Below are 16,292 nucleotides of genomic sequence, written 5' to 3' on the forward strand. Positions count from 1 at the left end.
GTTGTGACATCACGGGAAGGTGACTGGCACAAGCGAAGGGAAGGTCCCGCACTCGAGCGTCAGCAGCACAGGCGGCCACTTCATCCCTCCCTCCCGGCTTGTGTCAATCTTCAAACATGGTCTACAAAGTTAATGACAAGGTTTGAACCCTTTACCATTAAACTCCTTTTAAGCTTAAGCATATTTCTAAATAATAAAACACCCCAATATTCTAGGTATTGCCCCGCAGGCTGTGGTCGATGGTGTATGGTGACCGTTGCTGGGCCGCCCATACAATTCTATCGTGTCCAAAAATTCCTCCAGAAACGAACTTTTGAAATTTGAGTGTGTGTTGGTTTGTATATTATTAAGAGTAACTAGATATACTGGTGGGGAGGTGAGTGCCACGAGGGGGCGGGAGCCGGGTTCAGGAATTTGATCAAGTTTCACTTATGTTGAAAGTGATTGTGCTAAATTCCACATTTGTGAGTTTTTAACTTATTGGTAAAATTAAAGTTTTTTTATCAGAAGATGTCGAGTACTTCAACAAAAGGGGGGGGGGATATTTAATGTTCTTTGTGGAATACTTTGTATATAATTTACCGGGAAGATAGTGGGAAAAATATATTGATCAAAATACTTGTGGCTCTATACCTGGTGCATCATTGTTGATCATAGAGCTAGCTAGGCCTGTTAAGGCTGCCCACCAGAATAATTTATATACTGTACCCTACTATATTTTTAATAATTAATGTAATAATAATACAATAATACACATTAAGTAATGTAGGATAAAAACCCATACTTATATATTTGTGAAATCTGTGTGAGGAATTGTCTTTCACACTCTCTTGAGTGCTTTATCAAGGTGTGAGTGTGTGATTAGGATGAGACTTACATCTCAACGTCTAATCATTAGACGTTGAGATGTAAGTCTCGTCCTAATCACACGCCTTGATAAAGCACTCGGGAGAGTGCGAAAGACTTAGTGCAAATTCCTTACATAAATTTCACAAATACATGAGTATTTTTCCTTTATTATGTCTGAGATGACATTACCATTACTGTACTAATAAGTACCGTGTTCTTTAAATCCATTGCAGTTTCTGGCTGCAGGGTCCAGCTGTTTTTGTGAACTTGTAATTTGAGGGTCCTGGGTTTGATTCCCAGGCAGGGCAGAGATGGTTAGGCGAGTGCTTTAACTCAAACTGAGGTGTAGGTGTTGGTCAGACTGTACCGTGCTACATACAGAATCCAAGTCGTATACAGTACTGTAGTTCTGCATATTTATACATAAATTTACCATTGTTAATTTTCCTGAGGGCCCTCATCTATCCAGTAGCCTCAACAGGAACAAGAAGCTTTCCGCGTGTCAGAGGGGCCTCGTTATTTTTCCCGATACCTTTTCTCAACTGGATTTTGAACTGTAGTAGTAATGTCTTGGCATTTACAGCTGCACTTGTTGTGCAGCTTTCAAGGACTAGTAGATTGACTCCTAGGCCCTTTTCTTCAAGCTACTGCATGGTAATGTTATATTTACGTGCTACATGCAAGGTCTAACATTTTTCTATATTGGAAAGCATTTGCTAGTCTTGTCATTTGTGAAGTTCATGTACAACTCTGTAAGGCCTCTATTTTTGCTTCTTACGTCTTCATAAATCTTAGTGTTATCTGCAGGGGTGTAGTACCAATTTTATAAATAAATAAATGTTTATTCAGTTAAAAGTACATTCATTCAAAATAAGTTACAGAATGTTGGATTTCTAGATAGCTAGTATCATGTATTTATCAATTTAAGAAGTTAAAACACTTAGTGCTCACAAAATACAACCAGTGAGAAGTTTCACAATAGTTTCTACAAAGGGGTGGGATGTGAGATGTTTTCAGGGGTCTGAAGGCACTCTCGTCCTTGTCAACTGCCGATCTGTGGTACCACAGCCATGGTATGGCTCAGGATTCCACTGAACTAGAAGAGGTCCATGTAGTTTAACAAACGTAAGTGCTGATACATGATTTATGAGAATTCTTGTGCATATTATCAGGTTCATGTGACAATCACCTCTCACACTCTGCAGTACTAATAGGAATAACAGCTCAGTAATGGGTGTAAATTTTGGATGTAGCATCCATGATCCTCCACATAGTTTCTAAAGGCATTTAGTGCAGAGTAAGAAGAAAGCTCTTACATAGATATTTCAGTTTCTCTGTAATTAGGTGGTATTTCATCAGGCCAGTCTTTTTCAAGCACACATTTTACTTGGCAATGATTTATACATTGAGGTTTGGAAGTTTGAGAGCCTTTCATGGATGTTGTCATGAACATACGTTGCTGTAAATTGTTCACAAGATTACTAAGAAACTGTTGATAATTAATGGAGACAATTTTCTTGTTGCTTGTTATGGTAATTCCTTCAAACTTCCCCTTTTCAATTGCCTTTTGTGCCAAAAAATATGCAGAACACAAAATTGAACAAGTTGTCTTTAGATGTGAAACATTCATGGCATTACACTTTTTCCAAAAGCATCTTCACTAGCTACATTTTCAACACGTAAAGCAGCAGTGTAGGCTTTCGATAGTTTGATAAAAAAATTTCCTGAGAGTCTTCATGTGTGTACTTCGATCTGCTCCATAATAGGACTTGGTACATCTGCCACACATTTGAGTCTTAAACCCTTGGAAGTGAAAAGGGTTACATTGCTTACGTTTGCACATACTTTACAGCCAAGTTTATCATCCTTGAAGTCTAACCGTGGATAGGTTTCCTTTTTTCTGTATTCCACATTTCTTCAGTCCAAACACCTGAACAAGGATACATGTTAGACCTCAAACATTACTTTCTGAATTGCACATGGATCCAATTTGAACTAGAAGCAGTCGAAACACAACTTTGCCACTTTCACCATTATCATTGTCAGTCTCCTGTATGTTATTCTTCTTACACCTCCAAATCTTTAAAGAAATCCATAAATACTTCATCTACTGGAAGTCCTTTATCTGAATAGCTGATTACTGTGTCCAGAAATATGAGCAGGTTTGTAAGGTGGAATTTATTTTTAACCATGCTGTTGATTTCACTAGATTGTGCAATGAGAAATGGTAAATGATTCCCCTCCCCTGGGATTCTCTTCATAAGTTTCCAGATACACAAGGATATGCTGATCAGTCGGTAGTTTTCTGCCGAGTTCTGTTTTAGTAAGAGGTGACATTTGCATTTACATATGCTGTATAAACTGATTGTGTACATATATAAATAAATATGCATGGAAAATTACTGAACATTATTACTGTATTTTAATTTTTTGTAGCAAATTAAGGATGTTGAGCAATATGTTTTGTTTTTCTGCTAGACTTTGTCATTCTTGAAGCTACAGACTGGGAAAAGCTTTTAAATATTAGAAAATTCAAGGTCTAAAATTCCTGCTATGAAATCACAATTGTATGAACAAATCCCCAAGGGCCGTGAAGAGGGTTAGAACCAATGTCAGAGATGATCCCAGACGCACCTCAATTGATCCACTTGGATGTAGGTCCCCTGGTTTCCTCTCAGACGTAGGTTCTAACCCTCATCACGGCCCTTGTGGATTTATTCATTTGATGTATCACGCTATTGTGATTTCTGTGTAATGAAGTAAGGGTGAAGAAGTAGAATAGCCTGTTGACAGAGCCCAGGTGCATGGGGAAATTGTGTAAAACCCTGATTTGGCTCTCAGAGAGACTGCAGGATCCGTGTGAGGAGAGTTGCACTCTCGGTTGCAATTATTTTACCACGTCTTGGCACAGTCGATTAAGGTGTCTGGCATCCTCTCGGACATAGGTTCGAACCCTCATCACGGCCCTTGTGGGGCCGTTCATTTGATGCATCACGCTATTGTGATGTCACAAATCATATCTTCTATAATTTTTATTAGTTAGTTGTCATTAATAATATATTATTTGATACTATTGCTCTTCTTTTTATTAAGACTTCATGATCTGCTTTTTACTTTTTTTTCACTTACTCTTAATATCAATGCCATTATCTGCCAGTCATGATCACATTTATCAAATAACTAATACACATTTATACAGCTATAGCAAGGAAATTCCTCCTCCTCAACCTTGCCTCATGTAGGGTAGTCAGTCATTGATGTTCCCGGTGGATTAACATTTTTTTTTCCCCACAATCTATAAAGTAAGAACTGTTTTATAAAATACTAGTGTGGACACTATTTTAAAACGGCACATGTGTTAAGTCTGGCAGTTAAGACATGTACAGTACAGTCACTAGAATTTATCTGTCAGCATTTTCTAGATAATCCTGAGTCAATTGGTATTATTTAATTTGTGCATGGTTTAAATCATCTTGAAATGTTGGTACTCGGTAAATTTAAATATATACAGTTCTTAACCAGATCAGACGTTTTAATGATACTCAGGTTTTCAGACATGATTTCATTTATACGTCTTTATTTAAATTCTAGGATGACTTTGACAAGCAGCTATCTGAAGCTGGTGGAAAGTTGGTCATTGTTGATTTTTATGCAACCTGGTGTGGGCCTTGCAAGATGATTGCACCCAAGCTTGAGGTATGTATTTTGTGATTATCATGTTTAAATTTTGCTAAATGCAGTATACCAATTTAATTTTGTTTATTCTAATTTTGTTTTTTGAAGTGCTGTTATAAAAGAAATGCCATTGTACTGTAATTGGAACTGCAGGAGGATTTTTTGTTGCAAATAGCCATGGTCCTTAACCAAAGAGGTAAGCTTAACTAATTCTGCAAATAGTGTAAGTATTCTGATAAAGCAGAAGAATCTGTTGGTGGTAAGTTTATTCACATAAATGGCAATTATCATATATTTTTGGAAGATGTAGCAAAGTTTGTTTACATAATGTAATAAACTTGTTCAGGCAATAACAAATTATGATGAATACAGTAAAGACAAGTGTTGATTGCAGTGCATTGTCATGAAGTGAATTAGTTGGCGAATCATCCTGTGTATGTTGTGACTTGTATCCTATCCTCCTCCTAGCTGAGGCCTCTCAAACCTGGTACTAATCTAGTTGCAAACCTCGGAACTTTCTCAAGTTTATGCTTCACAAAGTGTGGGTTTCATACTAAAGTAATGGTTTCACATAAGACAATGTGTATGACTTCAAAGCTTTCTCTTGAGATGATTTTGGGGCTTAGCGTCCCCACGGCCCAATCCTCGACCAGGCCTCCTTTTTTGTTACACACCCCCAAGAAGCAGTCCGTAGCAGCTGTCTAACTCCCAGGTACCTATTTACTGTTAGGTGAACAGGAGCATCAGGGTGAAAGACTGCCCATTTGTTTCTGCCTCCACCAGAGATTGAACCCGGAACCTTAGGACTACGAATCCCGAGCGCTGTTCACTCGGGTGTCAGGCCTCATAGCCTTGCTTAGATTTTTAAATGACATTGTTAGCTAACTTCCAATATGCTACTGATGTTATCCTGTTCACATTAGCTGGTGTTAGGGTTGAGATTGTCTATGCCCAAGTCTTTTTCTTATTTCTTGTAATTTCCCTTCCCTTATGGTACAGTATAGCTAAATACAGGTCTCCTATCTTAATCATTTTCATTACTTTGCACTTATTTGGATTGAATATTGGCAGCCATTTATTTGCCCACTCCTGAACATGGCATCTTGAAATATCAACATGTATAAGCTCATTTACATTTACAAGTAAGTTTATCTACATAAATTAAAAAGGGCAAGATCCTAAGACAGAGCCCTGTAGAACACCACTTTCCACTCCTCTCCAGCTTGACACATCCATGAGACCTTTTGTTTCTTGTCAGTCAAGTATTCCTGTACCCAATTGAGTGCTTTTCCTGCTACTTCTGCTTGTCTCTCCATCTTGTGTATGTCTTTTGTGGGGAACTGTAAATAAAATTTTGCTTGTTGAAAATTGTCTGCTATAAAATTTAAACAGATGCCTGCAGGAATTTTATATGCAATGAGACTTGCATCCTGCTATTCTAGCATACATTACATTATGATTAAATATATTTTTGTTCCTTTTACAGGCTATGAGTCAGGAGATGGATGATGTAGTATTCCTGAAGGTGGATGTTGATGAATGTGAGGATGTAGCTATGGAACACCAGGTTTCTTGCATGCCCACCTTTGTATTCTTCAAAGAGGGCAAGAAGGTAAATATAAAACATTGGCAACTAGGTAATGTTTAGGGAAACTAACAAATATAATTCTTAGATGGGTTGGAGTCATGTTGTCTACAAATATACACTCAAGATAGCACAATTATTGTTATTGGGCAGTAGTCTTATTTCCACATTCCATATGTAAAGAAAGTATTGTATATAGAAAATGGCTATTATTCCCCTCAAACTTTGATCTTGTGACCAAGGCAGTAATATTTTGAAATTTATACATTTCTGGTGAGTAAACTGGCAAATTTGTCTTTTTGTTCAGACAGAAAAAAACACGTACATCAAAATTAACTCGTATTTATACTGTACTAAAGATGTACAGAAATGATCCAGAGAGATTTAGAAGAGTAATTTTAGAGATTTACGATAATACTGTAAATCAGTTTCACGAATTAGCCCCTAATTGTAGTGAAAATTATTATTATATGATCTTATCAAATTATATCTCATGGTCTCAATATACTGTACTTGGTAGTGGCTTTCCAAGAGTATGTAATGGGTGGGGAAGAACTTGCCTTTCTCCTACAAGAACTCGTGTACTGCTTGAATTCATCAATGAGCATCAAGGAAATGAACTTCGTAGGACATCTTGCAGCCCATTGTGCCGTAGTTCTTACCAGTCTCTAGACTAGCGCCACATAGTTTTTAGCCTTGCGGTTGCCCAGAAAGCCCCAAACAACTGTGACAACTGTTTCAGGCCACTTTCACCTTCCTTGTAATTACAGTACAAAAGAGTTTTTATTTAACCCTTAGACCACGCATAGTTCCGCGAATATAGGGGGGTATAGTAGCGAAAAATATTAGAATTATATAAAAATAACTAAAATGTTAAACAAATCTCCAACTTATTGGCTTCAGTGTCATAAAATTTTCATCAAAATATTTTTAGAAATTGATTTTAGACAAATTTTTGAAAAATAAGAACATTTTATTGATAAGGACAACAGCTCCTAAGAACGAACTGAAGGATTATGCAGTAATAGATGCAAGCACCTGTCCTATGCTCAAAGAAAAATAGTAGTTGGTGCCTTTATATCATTGCCGAGTAATACATAATACTAACACAAATAATAATAACTGTTAATCATCTATTTTGTTATATTTCATATAAATACATTGTCCAGTGTTAATATGTCACTTTCATCAATGTCCCAAAAATATTTTTTGGGGGCATTTTTTATTATTTTCTCTTGTTTATTCTCTGATTTTGTTGTAACCTTTGCATCCTGGAGAATGCATATGTTTCCAAACTTGTGAAGATAGAATGGAATTGGTTGACAAATAAATGTCACAACTCGCAAACATTGGGACTTTTAATTTTTTTGTCTGATTTTTTTCACCGATTTCAAACTATATTTTCTGTCTCTTTAGGTTGTTTTGATGATTAGCTACCATATTAGGACTTTCATTTATATAAAGTATACCGGGAGCTGGCCGGCCGAGCGGACAGCATGCTGGACATGTGATCCTGTGGTCTCGGGTTCGATCCCGGGCGCCTGCAAGAAATGATGGGCAGAGTTTCTTTCACCCTATGCCCCTGTTACCTAGCAGTAAATAGGTACCTGTGAATTAGTTAGCTGTCACGGGCTGCTTCCTGGGGGTGGAGGCCTGGTCGAGGACCGGGCCACGGGATACTAAAGCCCCGAAATCACCTCAAGATAACCTCAAGATACCCTAAATATATCCCCTAAATCATTATAATTATTAAATTAATAATTTAAAACCCTGTCAAATAATTTCTCTAGCTTTAATTAATAATTAAAGCTGTGTACATGTTAAATCAAATTTTAACTGCAAACTTTTTTGCAAAAAATTTATATTCCCTTTTAACTTAAATATTTTTTATACTGTTTAAATAATTTAACTTAAAATGTAAATTACTGTACTAAAGTATAATTTTTTTTAATTTGCAGGTAGAGTCTTTCTCTGGGGCTAACGAAGAAAAGATTCGTGATGCCATTGAAAGACTTCGATAAAGTTATTTGGTTATTTTAAGGGCTTTACGTACATTTAGTTCACGTTTATTGAATTGCATTACCACACAGAAACCATTTTTGTAACTAATTGCAATGGGTTAACCATATTGTTTCATCAGTGTTGACATTACTTAAGATATTGTCAAGGTTAGTAAAGTTTCATTCTAATGCATTGCTGTTACCGTTATATACTTGTTTAAGTAACTTATGTGTTTTTGAGTAAATTTTAAATCTTGGCAATTTAATTTTTCAGTTTTTAATAGAAGCGTGTCAAACTTCAAAAGGAATTGCTTATATTATGGATTTGTGCCTTCTAGTTGTAATATTTTAAAATTCTTAATGGGCAATAAAATAATGAATGCAAAATTGTTTTATTCATTAATGTTACATCCTGAAAAAAACTTTTATTACTAGCTGGATGTAGTTGGTATGGATGCTGCTGCTGTGTATCAAGACAATAACTTAAGTTTCATTAGAATCTGCTGTGCCTAGAATTAAGGTTCTAGGTTCTGTAAGGTTCTTAATGTTGAAGAATTAAGGTTGCCAGAGTTCTAATACCAAACGTGAACACGTTCTATATTGTCATACCAGCATACAAATAAAATGGTTTACAAAAGTGTCTGGTTTAGCTCTTGGCAAGTCTTATTACTGTAAATCAAATCAATTCTCTATAATAAAAACTTCTGAACCATCTTCTGGGAAATTTATTTGAAGTGTTACATTCTCTTCCGTATCACTGTTTGAAATTGCTGGAATACTAATAAATGTTGGCTGCTTTAACTCGCCATCTATAGTTATCAAAGTATAAATGGTTGTTTCATCCACTTCAGATTCTTGCTTAGCTTCTAATATTGAACATTTACTTAGGTTTACAGATTCATTTTTTTCATCCATTACTTTACACGAGTCTGAAAGAACAGTGGTTTGTTTCCCATTTTGAAAATAGGATGCATGCAAGAGTGTGTTTTCTTCAAAGGTATCCTCCAAATCTTGAGGTGCCTGTAAGTTTCCCTTTGGCCGATTGGAAATTTTAACTTCAAAAGGTGTTTCACCAATACAATTTGACGCTGTCCCATTTATGGTTATCATTTCATTAACTTCGGTGATTAAATGCCCGCCTGGCATAACAGTACCTGTGATATTGGTGGAATTTAGCCCTGTGACGGGTAATAAATTATCTATACAAGTATCGGATACTAGAGTTATGGCTGTCAAGTCATTTAAAATACCAGGAAGATTAGCCATAGATTCATTTTCCTTCCTTGTAGCATTGTGGTTGTCGTAAGTTGTACAGGAATTAGGTTTTCTGTACACAAATTCAGTACAGACGCTTTCAGCAGGTGATCCCTGCTTTGTTATCCTACTGCAAAGATGAGATTTTAGTTCTTGCTTCCTCTCAAAGATTGTTTCTGGAAATAAGAGATTACAGCATTCAGTTTACTGGGAGTTGAAAAATATTGTACAGTAAATTTGGCAATAATTACATCCAATTTACCAAGCTGCTGTAAAACAGGTACACTAAATATGGGGGAAAAAAATTGAGAACACTTGACCACCACCTATTGCCGTTGGGCATTTGAGACTAAAAATCTTTTGTTTTAAGGAAAGCATAAACACATGGTTCAACCAATGCTCTTTCAATTATTTTGTTAAATAATAATCTGTTTAGCTTTAATTGAATCATATTACGTGTACCTTGGTACCTTAGATAACAAAAAAAATCATAATAAACGTGTAGGTCAGATATCAAGTCAAGTTTGAGTTGACAAATGGGAGTACCTGAAATAGGCCTTCGGCAGTTTCCTATATTCTTCAGGGTCTTTGGCTTTCTCTAGTCATAGAAATGACTAGGGAAGCCCTTCTCTCCTGGTAGCAGTTTGATAAGGTGAACTGGAGCCTCTTCATCCTCTTTCCCTATTCTTTGCACTTCTGATTGTTTTCCCAGCATTCCATTTTGAACTAACCTTACTGGATGCTGCCATTTGCCTCAAGTAATATGAGGTAGTGCATTCCTCAGTGGCCTTCAGCTTGAGGTCAAACTATTAACTAAGCTGCCAGGAAAATACACCACAACAGATCCATTTATTCTATTTAGGGTGGCCAGAGCAGAGGCCCATAAGATAATCGGAATGGGTAGAGTTTTGGAGATCCTACATGTTTACTGCCGATATTCACATTCTTTTAATCTATCTCTTACAGGGAGGTAGGAAAGCTGTTCTTGATACGATATCTATCCTTCAACTTCATAGTTCAATTATTGCCAAGGCAGTGTTGTTACATGCGAGCTCAGCTTGTACTCTTAACACTATTATGGAGTACAGTACAGTACTTAGTTTGTACTCATAATAGTGTTAGGAGATCATAGTTAATTTAAATACAGTAATTGCAACTGCTACTCTCTACCATGCTCTGTCCATATCCTGAGACATTTCCAGCTTGGGGATGCCTTTTATGCTTCCCCTCGTATAATCATAACATCGAGTTGTATTAGATGTGCTATTTACACATGATTCTTTGACACATTAATATTTATTAAATATATTAATTGCACTTAAATTATTTTGTAATTTTAACTTTTAATTACCCAGTAATTTTATTTAAAATTATAGTAGTATCCAATAAACTACCAATTTGTAATACTTCTTCCTGTATTTGATTTCAAATTTAAGAACCAAATTGGTCATGTTTGGTTCATTAATACAATAAACTACTTTACACAAAACAGGTAAAAGTATGCTATAATCAACACCAATATAATGACCAAGTGACTACAACTTTATATATTCATGTAAATGTTGTAAACTGAAATAATCTTTGCTCACCACATTTGTAACATTTAAATGTTCTCACTGTTGAATGTTGTTGCATGTGTACATTTAGGGTACCTTTCAGAGCAAAACCTTTATCACAGTGCTTGCATACGTGTGGCTTCTCACCAGTATGTGTCATCATGTGCCGTTTCAAACTTTGTTTGTACCTGAAACACAGATAAAGACAGATAAACATACTGAATTTATTATTTAGTGTATAATGTGAAATAAAACTAGCTAGCTCACTTGCTCTTGCCCTCTCTCTTGACTCTTTCATCATATTTATCCCATTCTTTGTGGGTTTTTTTCAGCTCCACACACTAAGTGAATTACTTTCTTTATTGCATATATTAATAAATAAATGTAATATTTACCGAAAGCTCTTGCTGCAGACAGAGCAAGAAAATGGTCTCAGGTCCCAGTGAATCAAGTAGTGGCGTTTTAGAGTACTTAGTGTTGGAAAATCTTGAGAACATTCCTGACATTTGTAAGGCGGTTTTGTAGCTGAAAAATGAAAGGCTATTAAAATACTATACAAGTTTGGTGTTGTAAATATTGAGATAAATTTAAGCCTACATAAAATAAAGTTTGAAACCATAAAACAGAGAAATAACTGGGCATGTCTTTAATCAATCAGTTGGAAGAGTTGATATTAAAACAAGAGTTGAGATAATTTTACAACCTTGTACTGTATATACATCACTTCATGAGGTATTTTTGTTTTTCCAGGAAACCACTCAGCAGTTCCCCAAGCTCTAGTACAATCAAGTCTTAGCTAAACACCCATTCCCTAAAACTAATTATCACCCACTTGAAGTCAAGATCAGAATCTGGCTCACTATCAGGCAAAGGGGAGCTTGGGAATGTGTGGCCAAAAATCAGAAAAACCCCATTAGAGATTATAGCCAAAACAAAACAAATGGTTGATTGAGAAAAATTAGGTGCCCCTAGGTAAACAAGGCAAACTATTGTACCCCAGGGGCAAAGTATCCTATCTGTGATGTGTCTGGCTGCCATACGATGGCAGCGTCACCTGTGATCTCAAACAGCCTGCCCCTCATTTTTCCAACAACTTGATGCCAATTAGTGCTGCAGTGCAGGGGCTGTTAAGTTTCTCACTTTCAGCTAAGTGTTGCTGGCTTTCCCTGGAACACTAGTTCTGCTGAATGTCATTTCTTTATTTTTATTTATACTACATGATTGTGTTTTTGCCACCCACACTGCATGTGCCTTAGCATTCCATCTTGCTCTGGCCATGGCAAGGGTTGTCTTCTTTGGGCAGGTTTATGTCTCCCAATGTCCTACAAGAGTAACACTGATTCAGAGCTCAGCAAAAAGACAACTATGACAAAAGACTGACTAAAAAAGTTCAGACTAACTGAAGGGTGGTGCCCCAACAGTTTCAGAAAATAGAGCTACTGGTAGCTGATGGTCCTTGCCATCAGCACCAGAGAAGGCAACATTGAAAAGAAATCAGATCACTAATGGGTATCATGCAAGGAAGCAAACACTAAAGTATGTATTTCCCTTTGCAGACAATCTCGAAGAAAACAAGTCAGTACTTAACCAACATATGTGGTTTCTTGTAGAGTAGCTTAATAAGAGGAAGGTGTCAGGAGTAAAAGTGAGGATTGCCACCTCCACTGACCCTGTTTAGTCACTTAAGGCTAAATCTGGTTACTATCAATGTACAATGTAGTTGTAAACATTGTACTTGCAATGTACAGTAGTTGGCTAATGGATGATTAGGTAGCCAGAACAATTCTTGGAAATTTTAGACTTACTAAAAATCATTTAGAAAGTGTGTTGAATGGTTTGAATTGTTATTTTTATAAAGAGTGGTGCATTGAGATATGCTCTCTAATGAACTCCCTCATCCTTTATTTTGTGGAAAATGCAATTTGAAAACGTATTGTCTCATTTGTGTGAAAAGTTGTTCAGAGCCTGATGAACATTCAATGTCTTGGTAAGGTTGACAACTAAGTCATAAGAGCACTACCAAGCGGACCGTGCTCAGAAAATACCATTACTATTGAGGAATCAAGAAAAATAACACTGATACGTACCAGTATGTATGACTTCGTGCATCTGAAGCTTTAATACTGAAGAAAACTTTTTGTCACATGCTGAACATGAAAATCCTTCCATTTTCCTGAAATACAGTAAATTATGTGTACAGTACACCATATACAGTAATCTTTGAACAAGTGTTTCTTAATTCAGCGGGTTAAAGAGCAGATGTCTTCTCTGCGACTTGCTGGTTCAGACCTCTACTACAGCTCACTTTAAAGCCATAACATATATATTTTTCCTTTTTTTTTTTTTTTTTTTTTTTTTTTTTTTTGCCAGAACACCATATGAACAATTCATTTAATGTGTAGGTCCACAATTCTTGGTGGATGATTAGGAGTGAACAGTTTAAATAACATTGTACAGTCATCTTGTCTTACCCAAGGCTTTGAAGCCATCTACTCATGGAGACAAGTGGGTGAGTACTAGTCGCTAAACAACAGCCATTTTTGGTTTCACAACATTGTGAATACACTAGTAATTCACAATGTTGTTTACCGGAGTTTACCTGAGAGCCCCTAACACTAGTGGCCTCGATGAGGACAGTAAGCCGGCAGCTTGTTGAAGATCCCCTCATTTGCCTCATGTGGGTTGTGAATTTTATTTATTTATTTATATACAAGAAGTTACATTGGGTTTATGAGAGTACAGAGCATTGAAGTTTTACTTTCTTGTAAAGCCACTAGCGCACACAGTGTTTCTGGCAGATGCTTAATCTTATATATATAATTTTAAGAAGTTAATTTCTAGCAAAATTAAAAAAAAAATTACAGGTACATTGTACAAAAGTATAAAAATAAATTGTAAGAAGGTATAAAAATGCATTGTAAGAAAGTATAAAAAAAATACATTGTATAAGAAATTTGACAGAAAAAAAAAGTAGGTATATTAAAGTAAATTTAAGGGTTATCCACAGGTACAAGAGGATGACAAACTGGATCCAGATAAACTCTTGTCTATCATCATTTCAATAACCTCATCCAAGGGCATGTTAACAAACAGCAACTCAACATCCAAACTCTCTCATGCACGATGCCTGTGATCTTCACAATAAGTCAACAAATTCCTTTGGAGACTTAAGATTGAAAGCACATGGCACATATGGAGTTAGCAGCGTTAGCTTCATTTTCTATGATCCATGCAGATGTTTGTATTGCTTCACTGACTTTGTAGATGTTTTTCCCAGTGTTGAGTAGTCATAACAATCCCCAGCACCTTGCACCTCTGTGAGGGGAAGGGGGGCAAAAAAGGGCAGGTTTTGGTTCTGGTCTCCAGTAGGCCAAACAGGACTTATGATTGATGTGATCCAGTAGTGGGAAGCCATTTCGGCTGCAAGATAGCTTTAGGGAGTCACCAGTCATATGAAATCATATGAATAATGTAGATCATATGAAACAATGCAAACATTTAGATACTACGGTGTTTGGAGTTGGCTTTCTATTCACCACTTTAATACAAAGCAGAAATAGGGGTATCAGGTATTGAAAATAAATCTTATTTACATTGTTAATGGTTGTAACAAAGCCGGACAAATTTTCTAACCTTTCTAACATAACTATTCAATTATATGTATATACTGGATGTTGTAAATCTATTGGATGGTTTAAAATATGAACATAACCCAAAGCTACAAGATTGGATATTTTTTGTTTGGTGTCTATTGAATATGATACACTATAATTATATATCTGTGGACAAAATTCTATGAGAGCAAGATAAATAATGAATATGAAAAAGTGAAAGATGAATCTATTACTGTATATGTAAAACATTATGTCTCCACACTTACACCGTCTCTGTCTTAGAGATGACGTCATGAGCAGAACCATGTATCATACGCACATGATGCACTTGATCTGTTGATCAGCAAAAAATTGATATTAGTTAGCTTAAAGTAATTCATTTAATATGGTTGCCATTAACATCTTTTGATCATAAATAATTGATCTACTTTAAATATTTTGATGGAATAAAAATTAATAAACTATCAAATCACTTACATGAATACTGTATACAGTATTACCGTACTGTATTCATAAAACCTATGATCATATACCATATGGTCGATTAAATGGCATTATTCCAGAGTGCTTCATTTATAACTCAGAATGAATGCAGACTAGGTACCCATTAACACACTCATTCTGTTGAAGCACCTCTGCATCTCTAGCTACCGGTAGCTAAAGCACCAATAATGATTCGGTACTTCATCCAATTCAGAATTACAGTATCAGAAAATCTCTATTATTATCTTTGCTTCACACTAATGCTGAATGATTAAAATATAGTCCAGTACTCCGCCGTATGGGTTGGTGGAGCTTACGGCAGCCCCATTCCATACCACATGGTAACTCTTGCCACTTCATATGGTAAACAAAAACAATTTACTACTGTGCACTGCTGCTTATGAATTATTGATTTGGCCTCTTAAGAAGCAATGCCATCCTCACCAGAAAATTCTCTTTTTCTCCATGTAAAATAAATGTACTGCTTGAAGAATCATAATGCAAATATGATTCATCTATGCTTGACAATCCAAATTATACAGTAGTATCCTTAAAAGGCATTTGTGATGAATTTTTGTTTACACAAAACATGCATTGCTGTATAATACTACAGTACTTCACTGTACAGTAATGAATAATTTCTATTTACCTAAAAAAAAATCAGCATTGAATGTAATGAAATACCTATTTCTGTCAGGTCCTTGGTAGCTCCTTGAGTTAGTTACCTAGATAGTGCCACCTAATTCAATTCATGATAGGTTCTTGCGAGTCATTGTAAGCCTACCTGGTACCATAGGCCAAAACCTAGCCCTCTCTACATAGGAACAAGGAGCAGGGAATACTATATCATCCTAACCAAGAAAGAGTCACTAGAAAGGTTCGGCGAGTCAAAACATACAATCAGCAATTTAAACAAAGTGAATCCCCGGAATGAACAAACTAACCAATTGAGAAGATGTTCACCCATTTTTTCACCTGTGCATCACTAGGGGCCTGCACACCCTCCTCCTTGATCCCCTAGTTTTGACATGTCAGGCATGTAGCCAGGAAGATGGGGAAAAAATTAAACACCTGAACTGGGAACTGGGAGGGGTTCAAGGAGCCATCAAGAACTACTGGAGAGACATTTCATTACTTTATATTCAACACTGGTTTTCTGGGAGGGCTCTTAAGGTGGCTCTTTAAGGGGGTACTCACCAGGAGCAGAGGAGTGTCTCAGAAAAGTAACCCCAAAGAAACCCTCCAAGGAGAAAATTAGCAACAGGTTAACTGTGTA

General features: G+C 36.3%; 2 protein-coding genes across 4 annotated transcripts in view; one reads left to right on the forward strand and one right to left on the reverse strand.

The window, feature by feature from the left end:
* Positions 1 to 8,496, forward strand: Trx2 (Thioredoxin 2). Its single transcript, XM_045769252.2, has 4 exons — positions 1 to 140; positions 4,441 to 4,545; positions 6,011 to 6,136; positions 8,068 to 8,496. The coding sequence occupies exons 1-4, from the start codon at positions 117 to 119 to the stop codon at positions 8,128 to 8,130; spliced, it is 318 nt and encodes a 105-aa protein (XP_045625208.1). The 5' UTR covers positions 1 to 116; the 3' UTR covers positions 8,131 to 8,496.
* The window catches only part of LOC123774722 (zinc finger protein 665), a 20,577-nt gene continuing 12,774 nt past the window's right edge, over positions 8,490 to 16,292 (reverse strand). For all 3 annotated transcript variants that reach the window (XM_045769250.2, XM_069310745.1, XM_045769251.2), the window contains 5 exons: positions 14,800 to 14,866; positions 13,007 to 13,092; positions 11,315 to 11,444; positions 10,953 to 11,107; positions 8,490 to 9,539 (listed from right to left, as the gene is read on the reverse strand). In XM_045769250.2, the coding sequence (XP_045625206.2) occupies positions 8,791 to 9,539; positions 10,953 to 11,107; positions 11,315 to 11,444; positions 13,007 to 13,092; positions 14,800 to 14,866 (1,187 nt within the window). In that variant the 3' untranslated portion in view covers positions 8,490 to 8,790. The remainder of the gene's footprint in view (positions 9,540 to 10,952; positions 11,108 to 11,314; positions 11,445 to 13,006; positions 13,093 to 14,799; positions 14,867 to 16,292) is intronic.

This window comes from Procambarus clarkii, chromosome 68, assembly GCF_040958095.1.
Source record: "Procambarus clarkii isolate CNS0578487 chromosome 68, FALCON_Pclarkii_2.0, whole genome shotgun sequence".
Lineage (NCBI taxonomy): Eukaryota > Metazoa > Arthropoda > Malacostraca > Decapoda > Cambaridae > Procambarus > Procambarus clarkii.

Coding starts and splice junctions, on each gene's coding strand:
- Trx2 (XM_045769252.2), top strand. CDS start 117: ATGGTCTACAAAGTTAATGACAAG. Junction 141..4,440: donor TCTACAAAGTTAATGACAAG/GTTTGAACCCTT, acceptor TTTAAATTCTAG/GATGACTTTGACAAGCAGCT. Junction 6,137..8,067: donor TCTTCAAAGAGGGCAAGAAG/GTAAATATAAAA, acceptor TTTAATTTGCAG/GTAGAGTCTTTCTCTGGGGC.